The sequence below is a fragment of the Salminus brasiliensis genome, chromosome 4 (assembly GCF_030463535.1).
Source record: "Salminus brasiliensis chromosome 4, fSalBra1.hap2, whole genome shotgun sequence".
NCBI classification, from domain to species: domain Eukaryota; kingdom Metazoa; phylum Chordata; class Actinopteri; order Characiformes; family Bryconidae; genus Salminus; species Salminus brasiliensis.
Genome location: NC_132881.1, coordinates 44,209,707 through 44,233,968, shown reverse-complemented (window position 1 = coordinate 44,233,968; position 24,262 = coordinate 44,209,707). Strand labels below are relative to the sequence as shown.

Sequence of the window (24,262 nt, the reverse complement as noted above, 5' to 3'; positions counted from 1 at the left end):
TAAGGTTAAGGTTAAGGTCAAGGTCAAGGTCAGGATTAGGGCCAGAATTGAGAACTCACGGGGCAGTGATGGCTCAGCGGTTAGCGCGCCGGGCTATTGATAACAGGGTTGTGGGTTCGATTCTCAGGCTTGGCAAGCTGCCACTGTTGGGCCCTTGAGCAAGGCCCTTTACTGGCCCCGGACGCTGGAGTTGGCTGCCCATCGCTCTAGGTGTGTGCATACTATGCTGCCCCTAGTTCACTAGTGTGTGTGTGTGTGTTCACTACCACAGATGGGTTAAAATTTGTACAGTGACAAATATGTGCACCTTCACCTTAGGTTTTGGGTTAGGGTCAGGATTAGGACTAGTTTGAGAGGTTAAGGTCAAGATTAGGGCCAGAATGAGAGTTAGGATTAGGTTTGGGTTGAGGTTAAGGTCAGGATTAGGGTTAGGTTTTGGGTCTAGGTTAAGGTTAGGATTAGGGCTAGGATGAGAGTTCGGATTAGGTTTGGATTGGGGTTAAGGTTAGGATTAGGGCAAGGATGAGAGTTAGGATTAGGTTTTAGGTTAAGGTTAAGGGCAGGATTAGGGCCAGGATGAGAGTTAGGATTACGTTTTGGGTTGAGGTTAAGGTTAGGATTAGGGCTAGGATGAGAGTGAGGATTAGGTTTTGGTTTGAGGTTAAGGTTAGAATTAGGGCTAGGATGAGAGTTCGGATTAGGTTTTGGGTTAAGGTTAAGGGTAGGATTAGGGCTAGGATGAGAGTTCGGATTAGGTTTTGGGTTAAGGTTAAGGGCAGGATTAGGGCTAGGATGAGAGTAAGGATTAGGTTTTGGTTTGAGGTTAAGGTTAGGATTAGGGCTAGGATGAGAGTTAGGATTAGGTTTTGGTTTGAGGTTAAGGTTAGGATTAGGGCTAGGATGAGAGTTAGGATTAGGTTTTGGTTTGAGGTTAAGGTTAGGATTAGGGCTAGGATGAGAGTTAGGATTAGGTTTTGGTTGAGGCTAAGGTTAAGATTAGGGCCAGAATGATGATTAGGGTTAGGTTTTGGATTGAGGTTAAGGTCAAGATTAGGGCCAGGATGATGATTAGGGTTAGGTTTGGGTTGAGGTTAAGGTTAGGATTAGGGCCAGGATGATGATTAGGGTTAGGTTTGGGTTGAGGTTAAGCATAGCATTAGGACTAGGATCATGATTAGGGTTAGGTTTGGGGTTAATGTTAAGGTTAGGATTAGGGCCAGGATGATGATTAGGGTTAGGTTTTGGGTTGAGGTTAAGGTTAGGATTAGGGCCAGGATGATGATTAGGGTTAGGTTTTGGGTTGAGGTTAAGGTTAGGATTAGGGCCTAGATGAGAGTTCAACAGTAAATCTACTGAATGTCAGTATTTTCAAGATTTGTAATATACCCTACATGCTTCACTGCTGCTACTTCACTGATATGGTGTTGACGTGTTATTGATGCTCTGCTACGAGTTTGTTTATCATCTATAAAGGACTAGTCCAAATAAAAATGAAAAAAAAAAAATTAAATGTAATAAAAAATAAAAATACATTTATAATATATAATATTTAAAAAATAAATAAAAATGTAATAATATTTACATTTTAAAAAGAAAGAATTTTATGTTTAGAGAGCATTGTTTTCAGTATATATGGGTTTTGGGACCTTTTAAATGTGTGGATGTTGATGTGTGATGGTAGCTTGGGTTAGGGTTATCTAGGCTAATAGCAATAGCAGTTTAGCAGTTTCCTCAAAGAAATGCATGAAAAACTGATATAACTGTTAGTCGGTGTTTGAGTGCTGCTGTATGTATTTAGATTTACATTACTTTTGAGGTGGTAATGTATCGTGTGAATGAGCCGTGCTGTGCGACCTCAGTGACTTTAATGGTGCAGATATTTATACTGAACTGGCATGCAGAAATCACTGCTGATCTGATTCTCAATCAAAACATTAACAAAAATCAATTAAAAAATCATTAATCTTTCTGAGGTTGTGAAACTATTCTCATATTGAAATGGTGGTGAAAGCATTGACTTGCAGCCAAAACTAAACCATATCATAGCTGTGTGTGTGTGAGCCATCAGAACTGAAGTCCCTAGGTTCACAGTGCAGTACCAGAATCTGTCTGAGGGTGGCAGCAAAGGCAAAGGAGTGAATAACACACAAGGAGGCCACAGGCCAGACCTGCACTACTCCTCAAAACTAGACACACTGCTTCAAGAATGGCTTCCCAGTTTGGAATAAAAAGGAAGACATCAAATATAAAAACAAATCAAAACTGTATTTTTGATCATTTTGATTCTTTACACGCTCCAGGCCTAGGCGCTCTGTCCAGCAGTTTCATGAGGAACCACCTGAGATGCTTCTCCAAGAGGACTAAGACATTTTCTACAGGCAGGACAAAAGCTGAGTCCTCTATTAAGGCCTCAAATAGAGTTCTCAAAGGTTTCCTTTTATGAGTTTTTATTTTTTTTTGTCAGATTGAACTGGGGTTTACTTTGTGTCAGATCTTGTCTATGATAAGTAATTATGCATATTACAATATATTAATCACTGCTGATTGGAAGATATTTAGCATCAAAATAAAAGAATAAATTCTATGCAAAATGTATTTTTATTTTGTTGAGCTCAGCATCCAAAACTGGCCTATGAGGATAGACGGCAGGTCTTGTGGGGTGTTCCTGGTATGCAGTGGTCAGTATGTACCAGAAATGCTCCAAAGAAGTCTTAATGTTTTAATGCTATGGTTGATTGGTATATATATATATATATATATATATATATATATATATATATATATATATATATATATATATATATACCAATATAAGCACAATATGTAAAAGCACTTATCTCACCAATAAAACATCCAGATCCCGTTAGAACAGATGCAGGTAAAGTGAGGTAGTCTGAAGAACAGAGCTCGTTCCTCCAGGTTTCTCCTGGACGCCCCCCAGTCCAGCCAGCACAGCGTGGAGGATGTGTCCAACTCCATCATCATCATCATCATCATCATCAGCAGCAGCAGCAGCAGCAGCAGCAGCTCACCTGATTTACCATCATTAAGCCCTGATTTACCACCAAACCAGGTGTTGATCTGAGGAGAACTCTAAATAACACTAGACTCCATGAGAGAGGAGAACTTTGGAGATGTTCTAATGATGAACACAGTGGTGGAGAACCACCACCACTTTCTGTAGGAGTGTTATTATTAGTGTTCATTCTAATATCAGTGATTTACAGAGCAGATAAACACTTACTGCAGATTAGCAGACTTTCATTCTAATTCTTAGATGATTCTTAGAAGCATCCATCACTGTGTTCATCATTAGATCATCTCCAAAGTTCTCCTCTCTCATGGAGTCTAGTGTTATTTAGAGTTCTCCTCAGATCAACACCTGGTTTGGTGGTAAATCAGGGCTTAATGATGGTAAATCAGGTGAGCTGCTGCTGCTGCTGCTGCTGATGGAGTTGAACACATCCTCCACGCTGTGCTGGCTGGACTGGGGGGCGTCCAGGAGAAACCTGGAGGAACCGAGCTCTGTTCTTCAGACTAGCTCACCGACAAGATCTCACTACTTTCTTTCTTCAGAATGAGAAGCTCTTGCTCATTTTTACTGGATTTATGATCACCTGCTTTATCTGTTCTGATGTAGAATCTCTCTGATTGATGCATTATCCTCTGCACAGTGCTGAATATGTTGAATATTGTGCCTCTAGTCATTTTCTTTCTGATTTTCTGTAGAAGAGCATCTTCTGGATGCCAGAAATGTAGCTATTGTAACACAGGAGCGCAAAGTCGTTTGGACTAGTTTTGGTCCTTACAGCCTTCCATACCGCCATATTCCCATCCATCCCAGGCTATACACGTTGCATGGGAGAAGAATCAAGTGACAGCTTTAACGCGACAGAGAATCATACTGGGGAGCTCCCAGTGTTTGCTGGTGAGTTCCCACAAGCCGTGGAAAACGTGTGTGCTGGGAGTGCTGGCGCGCGCAGGGCTGCTGTACACGCGCGCTTCCTCCCTGCCGGTTGGCTGGAATGACGCGTGGCTATCAGCTAGCTTAGCCTCGGTCCTCCAGCTGTTAGTGGAAGTTCAGAGGTCTGTCCGGATACGAGGCGTTAAGCAGGATCGGTGCAGAGCGGACAGCAGGGACAGCACCTGTAAGGGCGTTTATTTCGGGCTGGGAGTGGAGGTCCGTCCCTGCTGGCTGCCCTGGTTTGTTAGAGCTGGAGGAGTCTGGCCTGGCAGTAGGGCAGCTTGTTGACAGCTCCACTGACAAGCTGCAGAAGTCCTGCTGAGAGCCTAATGTAGTAGTATGAAGATCTGTGGGAAGACCAGACTTCATAGTCTGCTCAAAAAAAAAAAAAAAAAAAAAAAAAATCACATGGTACATTTTGGCTGAGTTTGATAATTTAGTTGGTCTACCAGCATAGCCAACCAGTATGCCTGACATGGTTTACTGGACGATTCCAAGGGCCTGTGAATGACAAGGACCTGTAAAAAAAAAAAAAAAAAAAATGAATGGGGTATTCTGGCCTTATTGTTGGAGCTGTGGGACCCAGTGTAATACCTTTCCATGGGTCCTAAAATCCCTGGCAGCCCCCCTGGTGAACAGCATGACCTGCCCGACCAAGTTGGTTTACCTATACGACCAGCTTGGTCAAGTTGTTGGTCATGCTGATAGACCAGCTAGTCCATCACACACTCACATGAAAACATGTAAGCTCACATTGTTAGCTGGTTAACATATGTAATTATAAATAATAATAATATATATAAATTCTATATAAATATTTTGGGTGGGAATGACCAGCTTTTTAACCACCTTATTAATCAAAGACCAGCATAGACCACCTGAAACCAGCTCCCAGCATTTTTCAGCAGGTCATTCCATTCCTGGCTTCCTGAAATAATGCAGTGTGTGAGGGCTGCATGATATTGAAAATGAAAATAACATTGATATATATGTGTGTGTGTGTGTGTATATATATATATATATATATATATATATATATATATATATATATATATATATATATATATATATATATTCCTAATTTCTTTTAGAAATAAAATATACAAAACAACAATATATACATTGTTGTTTTGTATATTTTATATATTCTATATATATATATATATGAAAGAGGTAATCAGAACTGGACTTTATTGGCCAAGTATGCTTTGGTTACAGTAGCTCACAGTGCACGATAACTGACATTACAGAAGTAACAAACTTCTGTAAACACAAACACACACATCCTACACACACAGTGACATACATGCACAGACACATCTGTAAACTTAACATGTGCAGAGTTGTATATTTAAAGTAACGTGCTAAGTGCAGCAGTAAAGAACAGTGCAGACTGGATTAAATAGATATAAATATGGAGAACAGAGGAGTCACTGGTTGAGACGGTAGTACAGATTGTTCTGAGACACTATCAGATAAATAAAAGTGCAGTACAGAGAAAGGAGAAGAAGAGTGAGAGAACATCTGGATATGATGTATGTATGTAATACTCTGTATTCAGAAAGTAGTGTTGTAATGTTCAGCTGTTCGTGAGTGTGATGGCGTGTGGGAAGAAGCTGTATTTAGTTGTATATATATATATATCTGTGCTTTCCGTCTAACCCTGTCTATGATGGTCAATGATCAAGATGGTTGAAAAGCTGGTCATCCAGAGGAAAACATACCCTATGCTGGTAAGCAAGCTGGTTGACCAGCTGAGCTCTTGAGCAGTATAGGTTATGCTTTCAGTTGAGTTTCATGGACTGGTCTACCAACTTGACCAACTTGGTCATACTGGGTGACAAGCTGGGTTATACTGGTTGAGTAGCTTGATTAGGTTAGTCATGCTGGTAGCAGACCAGCAGACCAGCTTGACTGATTAAACTGTTAACTGTTACTCTGGATAAGAGCATCTACCAAATGCCTTAAAATCTGCCTGCACATGATTTCCCTTCTTATGAACTATTAAAGACCCACGTTATCCACGTTGTACCACATCATGGATGGAAAACTACTGCTGCTTGGTTCTTGCCTAGATTTCTAGGCCTGTTGAGAGAACCCAATAAGTAGCTGCTAAGGTCATGTTGGAATTTACTAACTGTTTCTGCAGTGTGTTTTTTTGTTAAGGTCCAGACAGGGGCTCTCTTCAGCCCATCCTAATGAGAGTGGGACAGGATGTCTGAAAAACCAACCCGAATTGCCATAGTCAACCATGACAAGTGCAAGCCAAAGAAATGCAGGCAAGAATGCAAGAAGAGCTGCCCAGTAGTACGAATGGGTAAGAACATTTGGAAGCTTTTAACAAAGCAGCAGTAAGAAAACATGTACTATCATGGGCAAAAATATTGGCACCCCTACACTAGAGCTGGGCAATATGACAATATTCTATTGATTGTGATAAATTTTGTTATCGTAATGGACAATACGTTTTTCTAAGCATATGGAGGAGATTGTTAATACCGAATAAACTCTGATCATCTGCAAGTTTCATTACTAACAGTGTAATTAGACTGGTTTGATTAGATGAAGTGCAGAACATGTTGAATTAAGAATGACTACTCAGTACGGGAGAGTGTCTGAATAGTAGTTCTGAATAGTAGTAGAAGAATCTGTTGCTACTTATGTTTTTAGTCGGTGATTAAAATGTATGGTGATAAATATCCTGTATTAAATATCATGATTTAGTATTTTTACCATATCGCCCAGACCTAGTTCCTTCAGAAAATGCACCACTTCTCCCAGAATACTGTTGCTTTGGTTTTCACATAGGTATTTCTGTTCTTTGCATTTCAGTAACACAAAAAAAAACAGAGAAAGAAGTCTGACATCATTCCACACAGCACTCCAGAAATTAAAATAGACTGTACATAATAGTTGGCACCCTCAACTTTAAATTTGGTAGAACAACCTTCGTAATCGCTTTCTATAACCATTAATGAGTTTCTTCTATCTCTCCACTGGAATTTGAAGGATGTCTTCTCAGAACTCTTCAGAGCTTCAGAGCTTGGGCTTGTTTAGACGTTGATTTTAGAGGTTCTTTAGCCACTGTTCAGAAAATCCGATGTTACAGTCTTCCATCAGTTTTTTTCCGTCCACATCCAGGGAGGTTAGCTGCAGTGCCATGGGCTGTAGACTTCTTGGTGACATTGCACACAGTGGACACACTGATGGACTTGTATCATTTTCCACAATTGTGGTTCTCACATCCTTGGACAGTTCTTAGTCCTTCTTTCTTTTCTCTATGCTCAGTGTGCCACCAACATAAACTAAACCAGCATCACAGACTACACAGATTTCTTATATTTTCAAAAAGGTGCCAATACTTTTGAACAGTTTTTAGAACAGGAATGACATCAAATTACTCTCTATTTTTGGGTTTTTACAACTATAATATTTACTTTTCTTATTTTTGTTCATATAAATGTTTTTACATAGCATCCTGTGCTCCAACTGCTTCTTCTAATAGTAAATTATGCTTTCAGGCAAACTGTGTATAGAGGTCACTCCACAAAGCAAAATTGTTTGGATATCTGAATCACTCTGTATAGGATGTGGGATCTGCATTAAGGTAGGTACAGCTGCAGACAGTTAAAAACTTGCGCATCACTGTGCCATTTAATCAGCCAAATAGTGATTGTTTATTGGTTATTATTATTGGTTTTTGTCTTTTCTGTAGAAATGTCCTTTTGGGGCCTTGGCCATTGTTAATCTGCCCAGCAACCTGGAGAGAGAGACCACTCACAGATACTGTGCCAACTCTTTCAAGCTACACAGGTGAGATTATTAGATTATTAGGGCTGTGCATTGGCAAGAACGTGGCGATATGATGCGTGTCATGATACAGGGATTATGATTTGATAAATTGCAATTTATTGGTTGTTGTTTTTTTAATCAAATTCTAGAAAATGTGTCACAGTATAAAAAACTAAACTCAATATGATACTCTGTCTGCCGCCAATCTCTGCATGTAAACTATTAATCACAAGTCAACAGTGGGTTTTTATGAACCGATACGGTATTACAAAATATAATATCACAATGTTTCGATATATCAATATATCCCTAATATATTATATATATCAGAAATGTGTGTATGTGTGTGTGTGTGTGTTTTATTATTATTTTTTTTTTTTTTTTTTTTATGCCAATCTGCCATAACATTATCAGGTAAAAATAAAAAGTAAAAAAAAAAGTGGTACCTTAGTCTAGGATATATTAGGCAGCCAGTGAACAGTCAGTAAAAGCAGGAAAACAAATGGACTAGCATAAGAATCTGGAAATGACTTGGTTAATTGGGTTTTTCTGGTATGCAGTGGTCAGTATTAACCAAAGGGGTTCAAAATAGGACAACCAGTGACTGGCGACAGGGTCATGGGCACCTAAGGCTCACTGATTCAATCAATAGAGACCCAACCTCACAACCTGCTGGACTTCAGAGGCCTTCAGAGGTCTTGTGGAGTCCATGCCACAAGATGCTATGAATGGTCAGATCTGTTATGGCAGCACACAGAGAACCTACTCTGTGTTAGGCAGGTGGTACTAATGTTATGGCTGTTCTGTGTGTTATACATGTTATTTTATTGTTTTTGATTATTAGAAACTGTAAATACTCAACTCTATGTATTTTTAATACACATTTGTACATCTGCATATCATATAGTGATCTATATCTCGTTAGATTGATCATATTTATCATAGATAATTATTCCTAACTATCTAGATTAATCAGTTGGTTACTATTTATATACTGATGCATAAACTAAAACGGTTTTGTTTTTAACGCAGGTTACCAATCCCCAGACCAGGAGAGGTTTTAGGACTGGTTGGCACCAACGGCATTGGAAAGTCGACTGCACTTAAGATCCTTGCAGGAAAACAGAAGCCAAACCTGGGAAAATACGATGTGAGTCTGTGGGAGGAATGGGTATATAGATTAACATTTATAGATTAATCTTTAATATAATATTACCCTCCTATTACCCATACATATCAATAAGCGAAAGTCCAAAAACTGGGATTAATAGCCCATATTTCTCTCACATCTCAGATTAAGAACACCAGTCTAAGATCACATCTCTGTTCATGTAGTGAAGCTGTCGTAGTAATATAACCTATGTGATGATTTTATTTTATATATTTTATATTTTATATATTTTCAGTAATAAATTTGATCATTTGTACATAATAACAGCCTGCAGGGGTGGCTTCTAATCCAAGATTCGTGTTCCCACACAAACAGGCCCAAAAATGGCCTTACTAATGCTAAGGTTTTTATACCGCCACCTGTGTGCTCTTCTTTATCAGTACAGGTGCTGGAGGCGTTGCAGGAGGGGAGTTGACCTCCATGATTGACTGTAGACTAACACCCAGAACTGACTCCATATTCACTTCAGAATACTGGCTTTTTACATAAGAATCATTTTATTACCAATGTGTTAATGCTTTGTGATCGATGGATCAATACCCTGGTTAAATCAACATCCCTCCTCTCTTGCATTACTGCAAATAGCTGTCTGATACAGCAGTTGTCAGACGCAAATAATAGGGATTACCTATTAAAACATTCATGAGGATAATAAACAAATATCTTCTGTATTAAAACATGTAGTTTGCTTAAAGCTTTAGCATCTCAACCAAAGTCTGCTATATATATATATATATATATATATATATATATATATATAGATAGATAGATAGATAGATAGGTAGATATGTGTGTGTGTGCATATATCTGAAAATCTGAAGGTTAGGATGTGATTCTTTGAGATACTAAATGCTGAGGCAAGTTTGTACATAGTCAATGTCCTCATCCTCGTGCTGCAGCATTATAGCTGAATACAGTCATTTTCCAGTTAGATGTAATAGGCAAAGCTTGAATTTTTTATTTGTCAGGCTCCCCCTGACTGGCAAGAGATCCTGGCCTACTTCCGAGGTTCTGAGCTGCAGAACTACTTCACCAAAATCCTGGAGGATGACCTGAAGGCCATCGTGAAGCCTCAGTACGTGGACCAGATCCCCAAAACTGTCAAGGTCGGTAGTCCTAATGTTGACGCAGGTGATCTCCGGTCGGTTCTTGCTTGTTTATTTGTGTTGTTAGATAAAAGTGTTGGCCATAATAAGCAAGGGATTCTGTTTCATAGGGAAGTGTGGGCTCTATTCTGAGCAGGAAGGATGACACTAAGACTGAAGCAGTTGTCTGCGAGCAGCTTGGTACGTTCACAAGAGAAGATCATGCAGTGTAAAGCCGGTTAGTGTGGATGAATCCAGATATGCAGGTCTAGGTTATACGTTTCTGAACGTATCCCAGATGCAGTCGTCCAGATGACTGAGTGAGGGTCTCAGAAGCTTGTTGGCTGCATTGGCCTCAAAGACTAAAGAAGCATATTTCAGACACCAGACCATAATCTTTAATTTTATGTCTGATGTTCGTGTGTTTGTTGTGTTGAGACAGATCTGACTCATCTCAGGGACAGGAATGTTGAGGATCTGTCAGGAGGAGAGCTGCAGCGCTTTGCCTGTGCTGTGGTCTGCATCCAGAGGGCAGACATGTAAGATACTGCTATACACTTCTTATACACTTCAATAGAGTGCTAATTCCAGCAGGCAGGGAGCCGCAGGGCATAGAGGAACCCATTAAAAACTTCATACTGATTTGGTTCTATTTTTTATGTGGCGGTGTGGAACTACACCCCCCGGGTCCCCATGTTAACAGATTAGTCTGTTAACTGTTAGGTTGCACTGTCAGCATGGTCATTTCGGTGCCTGCTCGTATTACCAGCCCATATTTATCACATATCATTTTTTATCTAAACTAGAGAACTAGGGATCTCACAATACCTTTTACATTTGCTACTAATACTGCTGACGTTCTACGATCCTCGATACCAATTACGATACCATGGCGAAAATGAGCAATATTGTTAATTAAAATTAATTAAAATTAAATGTCCAGATGTCAAGATTTTCTAACTAACTATAGCCTGTAGGGGTGACTTCATTTAGTGCTAAATATTCATCAAGTCTAACCCAAGACTAAATTGGTAAATTAAAATTTCATTCACAACAACTGACCAATTGTATAGTGCATCACAGCTGTTGGCCTACCTCTCTTGTGCATAGATAAAAGAGCAATAGTGCAAATACAAGGTACAGAGTCAGTAAATGCATTAAATACAAATATGTGCATTTTATGTTCCATTAAAACAAAAATAATTGTGTATTTGTTATTGAGACAGTCTTAAGCCTGTCTGCTGTTTTGTGTCATACACTAACTTCTCCCTCGCTGCTGCTGTTTGTGTTTTATTAGTTTCATGTTTGATGAGCCCTCCAGCTACCTGGACGTGAAGCAGCGGCTGAAAGCTGCCATCACCATTCGCTCCCTTATCACACCAGACAGGTGAGTGGGGCCCAGGAGAGCCATATGTCACTGCTGTCCTGAACATGACTGCTGCCTTGTGTTCTTTGTACATGGTCAGCCATAACATTAGTACCAGGTCAGGGTTTACGGCCAGTACATATCTAAAGTGTTTCAAGAGCAGAACGACGGTGAAGAGTCGAAGGGAGGCATGGGCACCCAGGGATGATTGCTGTGATCTATGGAGGTCCCACCTTACAACTTACAGCACTTAAAGGATCTGCTGCTAATGTTGGTCTTGGTGCCAGATACCACAGGATGCCTTCAGAGGTCTTATCAAAGTTCATACAGGTCCTGGATAACCTGGAAAGTCATGGAGAATAAACATGCTAAAATCCAGTCTGAATAGTCCTTGAAAAATACCAAAGTGCTTAAAAAGTCATGGGAAATATTGTAATGAGCTCCTGTCGTCATTTTATATAATAATATAAAACAAATTGGTTAAAGTGTGTGACCCCTGTCTTGTGGAGTTCATGCCTTGAATGGTCAGATCTTTTGTGGCGGCACAAGGAGGGTCCTATCCAATATTAAGCAGGTGGTGCTAATGTTATGGCTGATATATATGGCATATATTTTCCTCTCTTACTACTTTACAACCAAAACAGGCCCTGGCCAAGACTCAGACTCACACCAGCGTTTACCTCTCTGTCTGAACTCTTTCAGATACATCATTGTTGTGGAGCATGACCTGAGTGTACTGGACTACCTGTCTGACTTTATCTGCTGTCTGTATGGAGTACCCAGCGCCTACGGTGTTGTTACTATGCCCTTCAGCGTACGAGAAGGTACGGAATATGTTTATGTTGAAAGGGATAGGGAATCAGTTACGTGAATCATGGCAAGAAAGCAAGCAAGCTAGATATTATAAAAAATATATATATTTTACTATATTTTTTATGAAATTACTGTATTTATTAAATATTAAATTGCTTTATTATCCATAAAAGTAAGTCACACTACCACCCTTAACTAATCATTTTGTTTAATCACTTTCCATAGTTGGTCAGAGTATCTTTCAATTTGCTAAGCAAAGCTCTGGACACTCCAATGACTGGTCACCGATACACTAGATGTCCAAATGTTTGTGGACACCCCTTGTAATAAATGTATTTAGTTTCTTTAAGTTGCACCTATTGCTGATACAGATATGCAGATTCACACACACAGCGTTTTTTAGTCCCTGTAGAGAAGTACTGCCAATAGAATTTCTTTGGAGCAGAAAAACATGAGACTAGTGGAAAAACCGTGTTCTCTGGAATACTTTTGGGATGAGTTGGGGATGAAGAGGGGTGGTGATCATCCAACATTCTGACCTTACTAATGCTCCTAAATGCTCCTAATGCTCCTAAATCTAATAGAAAGCCTTCCCTGGACAATTAGTAGCCAGTATTATTGGACAGCTGGTATATTGGTCAGGCTCTAGTACAGGAGCGAGCAACTGGGGGCCGGAGCCCAGCACAGTTTGCTGATTTCCCTGCTCTAATAGTCTGCTAAACCTGAGTGGAATCAGGTGGCCTCGAGCAGGAGAAGCACAAAACCGTGCAGAAACCCAGCCCTCCAAGACCGGTGTTGTCCACCACTGCTCTAGTATATCATCTGTGTCTCGCAAAAAAAGTTTTGGTTAGTTTTTCACTTGTTTTTCTTTATTGTGTCCAAATTTAATGATGAATGGACCAATAGAAATGCTCCAAAATGACTTCCATTGAATGTTAAGAAGGTATTTTTTTGTCATTTTGGAGATACAATGATATTTATAGACTTTGACCCATTAAATTGATCCCAGGCATCAACATCTTCCTGGACGGATATGTACCAACGGAGAACCTTCGGTTCCGTGAGGCCTCTCTGGTGTTCAAAGTGGCAGAAACAGCCAGCGAGGAGGAGGTGAAGAAGATGTGCCGTTACCAGTACCCCAACATGAAGAAGATGATGGGGGACTTTGAGCTGCAGATCGTGGAGGGCGAGTTCACCGACTCAGAGATCATGGTCATGCTCGGGGAGAATGGTGAGAAACAGCAAAGGTTTATTTAAAAAAGAGGTGAACCGCTGGCACACATACCTTTTGGTGAATGTTTACGTCCCAGTGTTTATTAAAGCCAACAGTCTCTTCATGGGAGTCTAGTATTATTTATAGTTCTTTAATAGGTTTAAATAAGAGGTGCTTCTGCACAGTACTGGTTAAATAAATTAAATCAATATAAAATTTGGAGATGCATATAGGACTGGGCGATATGGTAAAAATACTATATCACAATATACAATATTTAAAGACTTTTTTCACGATACATGTAACCACAGACTAAAAACATCAGTAGCAACAGATTCTTAAAACCTACTATTGAGACCCTTTCCTGTACTGAATACAGTCATTTATACTCAACATCTGCTTCTCTTCATCTAATTAAACCAGTCTAATTACACTGTTAGTAATGAAACCTGCACCTGATCAGTGTTTATTAAGCACTAACAGTGTCCTTCATATGCTTAGAAAACCATATATTGTGATCACAATAACAAAATTTATCACAGTACCATAAAATATCATCATATTGCTCCGCTCTAGATGCATATAATGTGCTTCACTGATCCAGAGGTGTTCAGAGTTTTTCCAGTGGATTACCTGCTGTGATCGATTCACCCCAGAACTGGTTAATACTACTTTTATGAGTAAGTCTTGAGTGAGAAAAGCCTGGTCGTTGGTGTGACGTGACAGTGTGCCAGTGCCAGTGAGCTACCACATCATCCCTGTCTGGGTCACAGTGCTGTGCTACACCAATAAGAGTCCTTGGGCAAGACTCCTGTCACTACATTGGCCCTCCATTGTAATACGAGTAACATTGTAAAAAGCCACTATGGATAAGAAGCTTCTATGTCTTCTGTTTCATTGGTTTTAATCTCAGATGAACTTTTTCAGGCACAGGAAAAACCACGTTTATCAGGATGCTTGCTGGTCGACTAAAACCCGATGATGGGGGTGAGTGATTTTCGCCTGTCAGTACTACTGTCTGCACTGAGGCTGCCGCCTCTTTACGTAAATAACAGTCTAAACTCTACCCCTTACCTTCCAGGAGAGGTACCAATCCTCAACGTCAGCTACAAACCTCAAAAGATCAGCCCCAAATTCAAAGTACGATGCTGTGCTGTTATACATGTTGTGTGTCATGGGTGCTGAGTCACCCCCCTCATAACCTCAGCGCCCCGTTTGTGTGGGTTTGTGTTCCTGCAGGGTAGCGTCCGGGCCCTACTCCATGAGAAGATCAGGGATGCGTACACTCACCCTCAGTTTGTCACGGATGTCATGAAGCCTATGCAGATTGACTGCATCATCGATCAGGATGTGGGTGTTGGAATGCCATGCATGTTACCATAACAAGCTTATACAGGGTTACCATAGATGTGTCCTGGAAAACCTGGAAATGTTGAGTCTTGCTAAAAATGTCCTGGAAATATTACTGAGGTCTTGGGAAAGTTGAGCACTGATGTCCAATTCTATGAAGTTTCTAAGCAATAGGAATGGATACATGCAGTAAGTCACTTATTATACATACACAATATGGACAAAAGTATTGGGACACCTTCTCGCTCATTGTTTTTTCTGAATTCAGGAGCATTAATAAATAGTTTGTCCGGCTTTTATTGGAATAACAGTCTCAACTGTCCAGGAAAGAAGGCTTTCTGCTAGATTTTGATGTGATTCCCCCGTATTGGCTGGGCTTCTTTGGTAATTGTCAGCTGTTTGACTGTGTTAGTAATGTAGGAATCAGGTGGAATCAGTCAGATGTATTGAGTCTAGCTGCAGGTAGTTTGCTCCCAACTTGATTTTCATGTAGTATTATTAAAAATGTGAGATATTGTAGGTATGTTGCCATATATGGAAGTTATACAGATATACAGATAATGTCTTGGAAAAGGTTTTGGGAGTGGGAACCCTGCCAAGGCCACTACCTCCTTTACTATTTACGAGGTTTTTTGCCCTAAATTCTCTATATTCATTAGGCATTAGCAGTGTTTAGGAAGTGAAAGAGTATACAGCTACACTACTATGTCCTAATATTTGTGGACACCCCTTCTAAGGAGTGCATTCGGCTACTTTAAGTTGCACCCATTGCTGTCACAGATATGCAAATGCATACACACAGTAGATAAACATAACTCCATTGGCACTATACCTAATGCCAGGCAAAAAGGGGTATAAAGCCCCTCAGAATTGAGCTGTGGAGCAGTGGAAGAACTGTGTTCTCTGGAATAATGGTTAGTGCTCCATCCGGTACTTTTGGGATAGTTTGGGGAATTGGGGGAGAGGTGGTGTGATGATCACACCAACATCTTGTCCCCACTAACGTGCTGAATGCAGTCAAATTCTCACAGCAGTGTTCCAAAATGTAGTTGAAAGCCTTCTTCCCTGGACAGTGGAGACAGCTACTTCGACAAAAGCAGGATGAACTCTTTTAATAACTTCTCAGATCTCGTAAGAAACAATGCACAAGCAGGTGTCCCAATACTTTTGTCCATATAGTGTAGCAGGTCTGGATGTGTTTAATACTTTACTGAATTACAGGTTCAGAACTTGTCTGGAGGAGAGCTTCAGAGAGTGGCGCTGGCCTTGTGTCTGGGTAAACCGGCAGACGTCTACCTGATAGACGAGCCCTCAGCCTACCTGGACTCAGAGCAGCGTCTGATGGCTGCCAGAGTCATCAAACGGTAAGTACTTAAAGTTAAGCTTTAAAGAGTGTTACTCCAAGGATAGTTAAAATGTTTAATGCCCTTGATTTCAGAAGAAACAGGGAATCAGCAGCTGTCCCAATACTTAAGTCCATATTCTGTATGTATGGTTGTCATATTCCCCCCCAGATTCATCCTCCATGCAAAGAAGACAGCCTTCGTAGTTGAGCATGACTTCATCATGGCCACGTACTTGGCTGACCGCGTGATCGTGTTCGATGGTGTTCCATCAAAGAAGACAACTGCCAACACGTAAGAGAACAACAATAATCATTTGATCCATTTATTTATTTATTTATTTATTTATTGTTTGACTGAACATGGAAGAGTCCGTCTGTCCCTGTATGAGATTATCCCCAAACTCCCACAACTCCTAACCTCCCTCTCAGGCCACAGACGCTGCTTGCTGGTATGAACAAGTTCCTTTCCTTGCTGGAGATCACGTTCAGGAGAGACCCCAACAACTTCAGACCAAGAATCAACAAGCTCAATTCCATTAAGGTGAACACCTTGCTATCTAATATTATTTTACAGTCCAGTATTTTACTGTATCCACCATTAGTATCATTCATACTGGGACTATGACTTTAAGCATCATATATTTGCTTAGCTAAAAGAAAAATGTGCAGAATATACAAAAAAGGTTATGGCTGTAGTACAGTTAGGACATGAAACCTGTCTTTTTAACATATTTAAACATTTGATCTTCATGTGGTTAATACTGAGAGATGGAGGGACTATGACTAAACCCATACAACTGAAGAAATGTCTTTAACCATCATTTATAAAATGTAATTATTACTATAAAAGGAAGTTATTACTACTTCAAATACAATGTAACTGTAAAATCAGAACCAGGAGCAGAACATCAGCTGCAGATGATCAGAACATGGTTGGAGAGGATTATTCTGGAGGAGTCTGGAGTCTTATTTAACCCTCAGACGTTTAGTCTGGTCTGCTCTTGAAGGTTGAAGTGAGTGGTGAAGATAATCACCATCATGGCAAGATCCAAAGAGCTCACTCAGGCCTTCAGAAAGAAGGGTGTAGATGCAGAGGAGTCTGGGAAGGGGTTCAAAAAGCTCTCAGAACAGTTAGAAAATCAGCCACTGTTCCACTGCCCACTAAATCAATTACAAAGACAAAGACGACCACAAATGGACAGTGAGCACACGTGCCCAGAGTGGTGGGCAGCCATTGCTGCAGAGCCCCGGGAGCAGAGAGGGTGAAGAGCCTTGCTCAACAGTGTTAGCTTTCCGAACCCGGGTATCGAACCCACAACCCTGTCATCAATAGCCCGGAGCTCTAACCGCTGAGCCACCACTGCCCCCCTGTGGCCAGATCAGGCTGTCCTAGCAAATTCAGCCCAAGGGAAGACCATAGGATGAGTAAAGAAGTCTCCAACAGCATCTACCATCAAAAAGGGACCAATCAAGTATTTTTATAGAAGGCGTGCAAAGAGGGAACCCTTGCTGTCAAAATATTAGGGTTAGACTCAAGATTTGAATCTCAAGATATCTGTCCATCGCATATTCATCCAGAAGTCCTGGTCTTTGTCTTGGTGTCCTCTGTTAAACTGTAGCCTATCCCATGCATCCTGTACAGTAATGTTTTTTTTGGGGGGGTGCACTCCACAGGACTAATTACATTCAGTGTTTGAATACCGCAATCTAATTATCAGTCTTGTATTTACTCCATATTGTCTGGGCTCGGTTTGCTGAAACAGCAGGTATCACATATGAATGTGGTTCAAAACAAACTCCATGTTCAGATTTGTTACAGAAAAATAATGTAAACAAATATAAAAAGTAACATAACCTGGTCTTTAAAGTGATTTTCACGCTCACACTTTCTTCCCACTCATTTTGCTTCCTTTTATTTTGTTAATCAACAGGATGTTGAACAGAAGAAAGGGGGAAACTACTTCTTCCTTGACGACTAGCTTCATAACTCGCCATGCAATCCGTCCATCATTCAAACTCACATACACTTTGAAGAGAGGGATAAAAGGAGAAATGTGTGTTGCTGCTTATGAGGTCCTTCTTATGGACTGTGGACCTGCTGCGTTTAGCTATCTTCTGCCTCTGCTGATAACCAGGATTTGGCTTTCCACCAACATCCATGAGGAGTCATCATCTATGTATTGGTATTTTAATGAAAACACTGTGTCAAATGTACTCATCTCCTCTGCACGGTTATCCTTAATGCATTTTCAGTATTTGACCACCAGAGGGCATCTGACTACCTGTACTGACACTGGCATTACACACTATTACATTACACTATTACGGCTCTAAACTCCCATGTCTTTTAATATGTAGATTAAACGTTCTGTGGATGAGCATGTGTGATCTTTTTTTCTTTTTGTTTTTTGAAGTTTAGGTCTATAAAATCTTTAAAATTCAATTTCCAATTGAAATCTGAGGTTGGATGACCATATGTACCCGTTTTCTGGACATGTCCTCTGATTGGTACCTAAATTGTGCGAAATGTCTGGGATTTCGCATTGACCGCATTACCCGCCTGGGTCAGGGATGGGACCAGGAGGGCTTAAACATGGGCCCCATCTGGGTTGTGCACTGCAAATGGGGCCTAGATGGGACCCATGGGAGATTAAGGTGGGCTTCAATGATAGGGCCAATTTGAGAAGCTTAACTGGATCCTGGTAAAAACACATGTACAAACTCACTCAGAGCCCATGAGTGGAACTCTGGAACCCACCTGGAACCCACCTAGCCCATGTCACATCCATGTGAGCCCCACATGAGCATGGTGGCTGGGACGTGCTTTTGCACTGGAGCTGCAGGGCGTAATGAAAGCTTTGGCAGGTTTATCTTAAAATAGCAGCTTCAGAGAGAACGGCGTCTCTGTCAGTGCCACTCCAGGCTGGAACGCTGCTACTGCACTATGGAGATTTAGTGGAGCTGCACAGGACCTCTCAGCAGAATTGTGTAACGCTGCATAACCCAACTCATATTAGTGTCAACTAGTCAACAAGTGCATGTGTACAGCATTGAGGGAGCACTCAAAGCATGATTTGTATTTACAGCAGTGGTGGAAAAGTGACACTTCCCACCTGTAGGGGAAGCCCAGGGTCAAAAACTGCTTTAAAAAAAAAAAATTCCATTCAAATTTATAATGGACGTCCTTACATACGGCTAGGGGCATCATATTAGGGGGTTAGGGTTGGGTTGAGGTGGGGTTGAGTTAGGGTTGGGTTGAGGTGGAGTTAGGTGTTGGGTTAAGGGGGGTTGAGTTAGGGTTGGGTTGAAGTGGGATTGAGTTAGGGTTAGGTTAAGAGGGGGTTGGGTTGAGGTGGGATTGAGGTAGGGCTGGGTCAAGATGGGGTTGAGTTAGGATGGTTCAAAGGGCCTGTGACTGACAGGGACCCTAAAATGTATTGATTGAGTTAGGGGTTGGATTAAGGGGGATTAAATTAGGGTTGGGTTAAGGGGGTTGAGTTAGGGTTGGGTTGAGGTGGGATTGAGTTAGAGTTGCGTGAAGGGGGGTTGAGTTAGGGTTGCGTTATGGGGTTGGGTTGAGGTGGGGTTGAGTTAGGGTTAGGTTAAGAGGGGGTTAGGTTGAGGTGGGATTGAGGTAGGGCTGGGTCAAGGGGGGGTTGAGTTAGGATGGTTCAAAGGGCCTGTGACTGACAGGGACCCTAAAAATGTATTGATTGAGTTAGGGGTTGGGTTAAGGGGGATTAAATTAGGGTTGGGTTAAGGGGGATTAAATTAGGGTTGGGTTAAGGCGGGGTTGAGCTAGGGTTGGGTTATGGGGTTGGGTTGAGGTGGGATTGAGTTAGGGTTAGGTTATGGGGTTGGGTTGAGTTAGGGCTGGGTTAATGTGGGGTTGAGTTAGGATTAGGTTAAGAGGGGGTTGGGTTGGGTTAAGGTGGGGTTGAGTTAGGAAGGTTCTAAGGGCCTGTGACTGACAGGGACCCTAAAAATGTATTGATTGAGTATTCTGACAGAATTGTAAGAGTTATAGGGGCCCAGTGTAATTTCTTTTCATGGGGCTGAAAATCCCTGGCAGCGCCCCTGCTTTCACCAGACAGTTAAATAGGTGATTGTTTTCTTTGTAGGATGTTGCACATGAGGTACCCAATTATTATTAGCAATTTCTTTTTAGAGCAAAACATTTGTTTTTATAGATATATTTATCCTGGAGAGACAATAAAAAATACTTTTCATGGCTCTCTAGTGGTCTAAGCCCTAGCCCTGTCATTGGAAGATCGATCCTCAGTGATGCCACAGCCATCTGTGAGTCTAAGAGCATATCATTAGCCTTGGTGTCCACTGACGTTGGATTCGGTTCGTAGCGTGGTTTGGAGCTCACGGTTCGGTTTAAGTACAGTACCACAAGAAAAACAGCATACAGCTACATAGCAACACTCGTAAAACACTACAGCTCCCACAATACCATGGAAATCCATCCAGCGGTTTACATCTTATGTTTTTTTCTGGTTGACATGTACGTACACACTCTTATTTATCCTAATACTCTGTGTGACGACATGCACCGAACCATGACCTCCAACAAGAACTGCGACCCCCATACTGCAACGTTCGGTACAAATACATGTACCGTTGTTCCCCTAGTTAATGGCAGCTGTTAGCATGCTGAGCACACAACCGATCACCAGCAGACGGCTGCAAAGTGACATCCGTAATAGGGAGAGGTTATCAGAGGCCAGTATCTGGTCAGTGGCTGTGTGTGTACTTGTATGTGTGTGTGCGCAGGGGGCCTGTCTCGGTGTCCTCAGAGAGCCGTGGTTAATTGGCGCTGATCGATGGCTCTCTTCTGCTACAGACAGAGGGAGCGAGGGGGGGGAGTGGGGAGGAAGGCGGGAGAGAGGCCGATCCAGCGGAGGAGAGGGGGAGGGGACTTATGGGTAAACCCGATACCTACGAGCCCTCTCACATAGGAACCGCTTCGATTAAGGCAGTTTACTGGCCTATCTGCGTGACCTTCGACCTCTGCTGCTATAGTTACGGTGCAATAGTATCAATGGACTGATGGGGTGACATCATAGCTGAGTGGAGCCGTAGGGAGAGTATGTGGCTCTTATTTGTTGCACTTTATTTGTATTTGCTGGACTACATTTAAAGACATGCCAACAATACGCACTGTCTGTACTGCAAAGGGGAACTCCACAGATTTTCCAAAATTTCTCTGCATGATTCATAATTCCAGTGAACTTTAGATCTCATCAAAGCATTGTCTCCAACACTGGGAGATCCTCAGCGATGCCACAGCCATCTGTAAGTCCAAGACAGCATAATTAGCCTTGTCGTCCAAATACTTTGCATTAACAGCAGCTTGAAAAGATGTGGTGGTTCTTCGTGTGACTCAGAGGAGGCACGGTCTCGCCTCCACCATCCCAGCACTGTTAGCGTCGTATTCAATAAAAGGAGATTCACTAGCGGATGGGATTTGAACACTGTGGACACTGTGGTCCCATTCTCGTCTATTATATACAAATGAATCCAAGACTGTAGAGCTGTAGACTGTGCCAGAGTCTGCACAGTAGAGACCAGAGGTGGAGCCAGACTTGTCTAATCATTTGGTAGACCCACCCCCCTTCTCTCGGACCAAGCGTGTCCCAGACCGCCTTCATTGAGCTTCCAGCACTGAAGCAGAGTGGATTTTTTTCCCCCTGGATTTCGTCCCCAGTTGGTCCGGTAAGTGGGACAACTCAGCCCCTCCATGTAATGGACAGAAAGGGCGAGAAATGCAGGTCCTGCAGACGACTGGTCAATCACTTCTTACACCCTTCTTACGATAGAGCAGAATAAGGGTTTAAAAACTGTTTTCGGGGGGTAAATAAAAAAATGGGCAAGTATTTTGCAACCGCCAGGGATACCATAGTGACCACCTAGCAACACTGTAGCAACCACCTGAGATACTTTTTTTAGCACCCATCTAGCGCCCACTTAGCAACACCATAGCAATCACCTGGGATACCATGGCAATCCCCTAGCAACACCATTGCAATCACCTGGCAACAACATAGCAACCACCAGGGATACCACAGTACCCACCTGACAACATTGTAGCAACCCCCAGGGATAGTATAGTGACCACCTAGCAACACTGTAGCAACCACCTGAGATATCATAGCAAACGCTTGGGAAACCCAATGCAACCACCTGGGATGCCACTGCAACCACCCAGCAGCCACTTAGCAACATCATAGCAAACAGCTGACAACAGCAACAGGTCTAGCACTAGGAAATGCACTTTTTCAGCACCCATCTAGCGCTCACTTAGCAACACCATTGCAATCACCTGGCAACAACATAGCAACCACCAGGGATACCACAGTACCCACCTAACAACATTGTAGCAACCCCCAGGGATACTATAGTGACCACCTAGCAACACTGTAGCAACCACCTGAGATATCATAGCAAACGCTTGGGAAACCCATTGCAACCACCTGGGATGCCACTGCAACCACCTAGCAGGCACTTAGCAACATCATAGCAACAAGCTGACAACAGCAACAGGTCTAACACTAGGAAATGCACTTTTTTAGCACCCATCTAGCACCCACTTAGCAACACCATAGCAACCACCTTGGATACCATGGCAATTCCCTAGCAACCACCTAGCAACACCATTGCAACCACCTGGTAACACCATAGCAACCTCCAGGGATACCACAGTGACCACCTAACAACACTGTAGCAATCGCCAGGGATACCATAGTGACCACCTAGCAACACCATAGCAACCACCTGGGATACCATGGCAATCCCTCAGCAACCACCTGTAAACACCATAGCAACCACCAGGGATACCACAGTGACCACCTAAGAACACTGTAGCAATCACCTGAGATCTTATAGCAAACACTTGGGAAAACCACAGCAACCGCCTGGGATGCCACAGCAACCACCTAGCAGCCATTTAGCAATATTACAGCAACAAGATAATAACAGTCTAGAAACGGCCTGGAGGTGAAATCTGCTTTAACTGCGCACTTTTCTTAGTTATCACTATTTATCACAGTAATCACAAAGCCTTGTCTCTTCAGATCTGCAGATCTACACTCCCGCTTGTCCCTCAGTTCTATGCTTCCGTCTGTAATAGTGGTGGGCTTATTTATAGCGGTGGGCTGCTACTCTGCTATTATTCCTGTCTTACACAAACACAACAGACGCTGTGGAAAGGCTGCTTTTTTTCAGCCCACCAAACAGCGTTTCCAATGCTCCACAGGAAAAGGGTGATGTCAGTGTCCTAACGCTTACAGTATCTCCAGATCTTTCTCTCGTACCCCCCCACCCCACCCCCACCCCACACACACACACACACACTCTCGTGAGAAATGACCTCACTGTGTTGTACTAGAGGAACATCTGTGAGATGCGTAGTACATCATCTCGGCTTCAGGCAAGACACTGTTGATAAATGCATTTGGAAATACAGTCTAGAACCATGTTCTTCTGAAATCGAGGGGATTAATAGGGCCCCCCCACCCCTTTACTGCAATTACTTTACACAAAGGGTTCCTTGGCTTGTCATGGTTCCATATTAAACCACTGTCGTTACTAAAGAACCCATGAAGGACCTTCTTATTAAGAGTGTAGATACACTAGGCGTGGGCTATATAATGCTCAGGCCACGGGGCAGCTGTTCCAATCAGTTCCAGCCCTCATGCAAAGCCCCACAACTGTCTCACCATAGCTCTCTTCCACCACAGGGACATTGCTGTGAGGATGATGTGATTGCATGCAGCCACAAAAGGCAGGTACTGATGTTGAATGATTAGTTCTGGATCACAAGTGCCAGTCTAACTCATTCCACAGGTACTGGATGGAGTGCCATCCCTCCGGAGAATGCAGCTCCAATACTGATGGGCTTTATAACCCCTTTAGCCCACGCCTTGCATTAGTAGCCATGGTGCCAATTGGTTCATGCATATCTTCTCCAGTCCTATTCTATTGCCAGTACTTCTTTACAAGACAAGCTGTGTGTGTGCATTTGCACATCGGTGTCAGCCATAGGTGCTTAAAGTAGCTAAATGCATTTTTTACAAGGGGTGTCCACAAACATTTGAACATTTAGTCTATGTATGAAATGTTTTAGATTTTTTGAAACCTTATTTTTTATGTCTTATT

The 24,262-nt window shown here is 42.0% G+C and overlaps 1 protein-coding gene across 3 annotated transcripts; it reads left to right on the top strand.

Annotated features, from left to right (window-relative positions):
• The first annotated feature begins 3,783 nt into the window (after positions 1-3,783).
• Positions 3,784-18,477, top strand: LOC140554974 (ATP-binding cassette sub-family E member 1). 3 transcript variants are annotated; one of them, XM_072678543.1, is made up of 18 exons: positions 3,784-3,928; positions 6,131-6,281; positions 7,486-7,571; positions 7,680-7,777; positions 8,789-8,906; positions 9,896-10,033; positions 10,144-10,213; positions 10,455-10,551; positions 11,310-11,399; positions 12,081-12,202; positions 13,201-13,422; positions 14,332-14,391; positions 14,486-14,544; positions 14,644-14,754; positions 15,976-16,118; positions 16,269-16,391; positions 16,529-16,640; positions 18,031-18,477. In XM_072678543.1, the coding sequence occupies exons 2-18, from the start codon at positions 6,179-6,181 to the stop codon at positions 18,076-18,078; spliced, it is 1,800 nt and encodes a 599-aa protein (XP_072534644.1). In that variant the 5' UTR covers positions 3,784-3,928; positions 6,131-6,178; the 3' UTR covers positions 18,079-18,477. The 3 variants fall into 3 exon arrangements, with proteins under 3 accessions (XP_072534644.1, XP_072534643.1, XP_072534645.1); XM_072678542.1 differs by having other exon boundaries at positions 6,114-6,281; XM_072678544.1 differs by lacking the exons at positions 3,784-3,928; positions 6,131-6,281; positions 7,486-7,571; positions 7,680-7,777 and adding an exon at positions 8,373-8,536.
• The last annotated feature ends 5,785 nt before the right edge of the window (positions 18,478-24,262 follow it).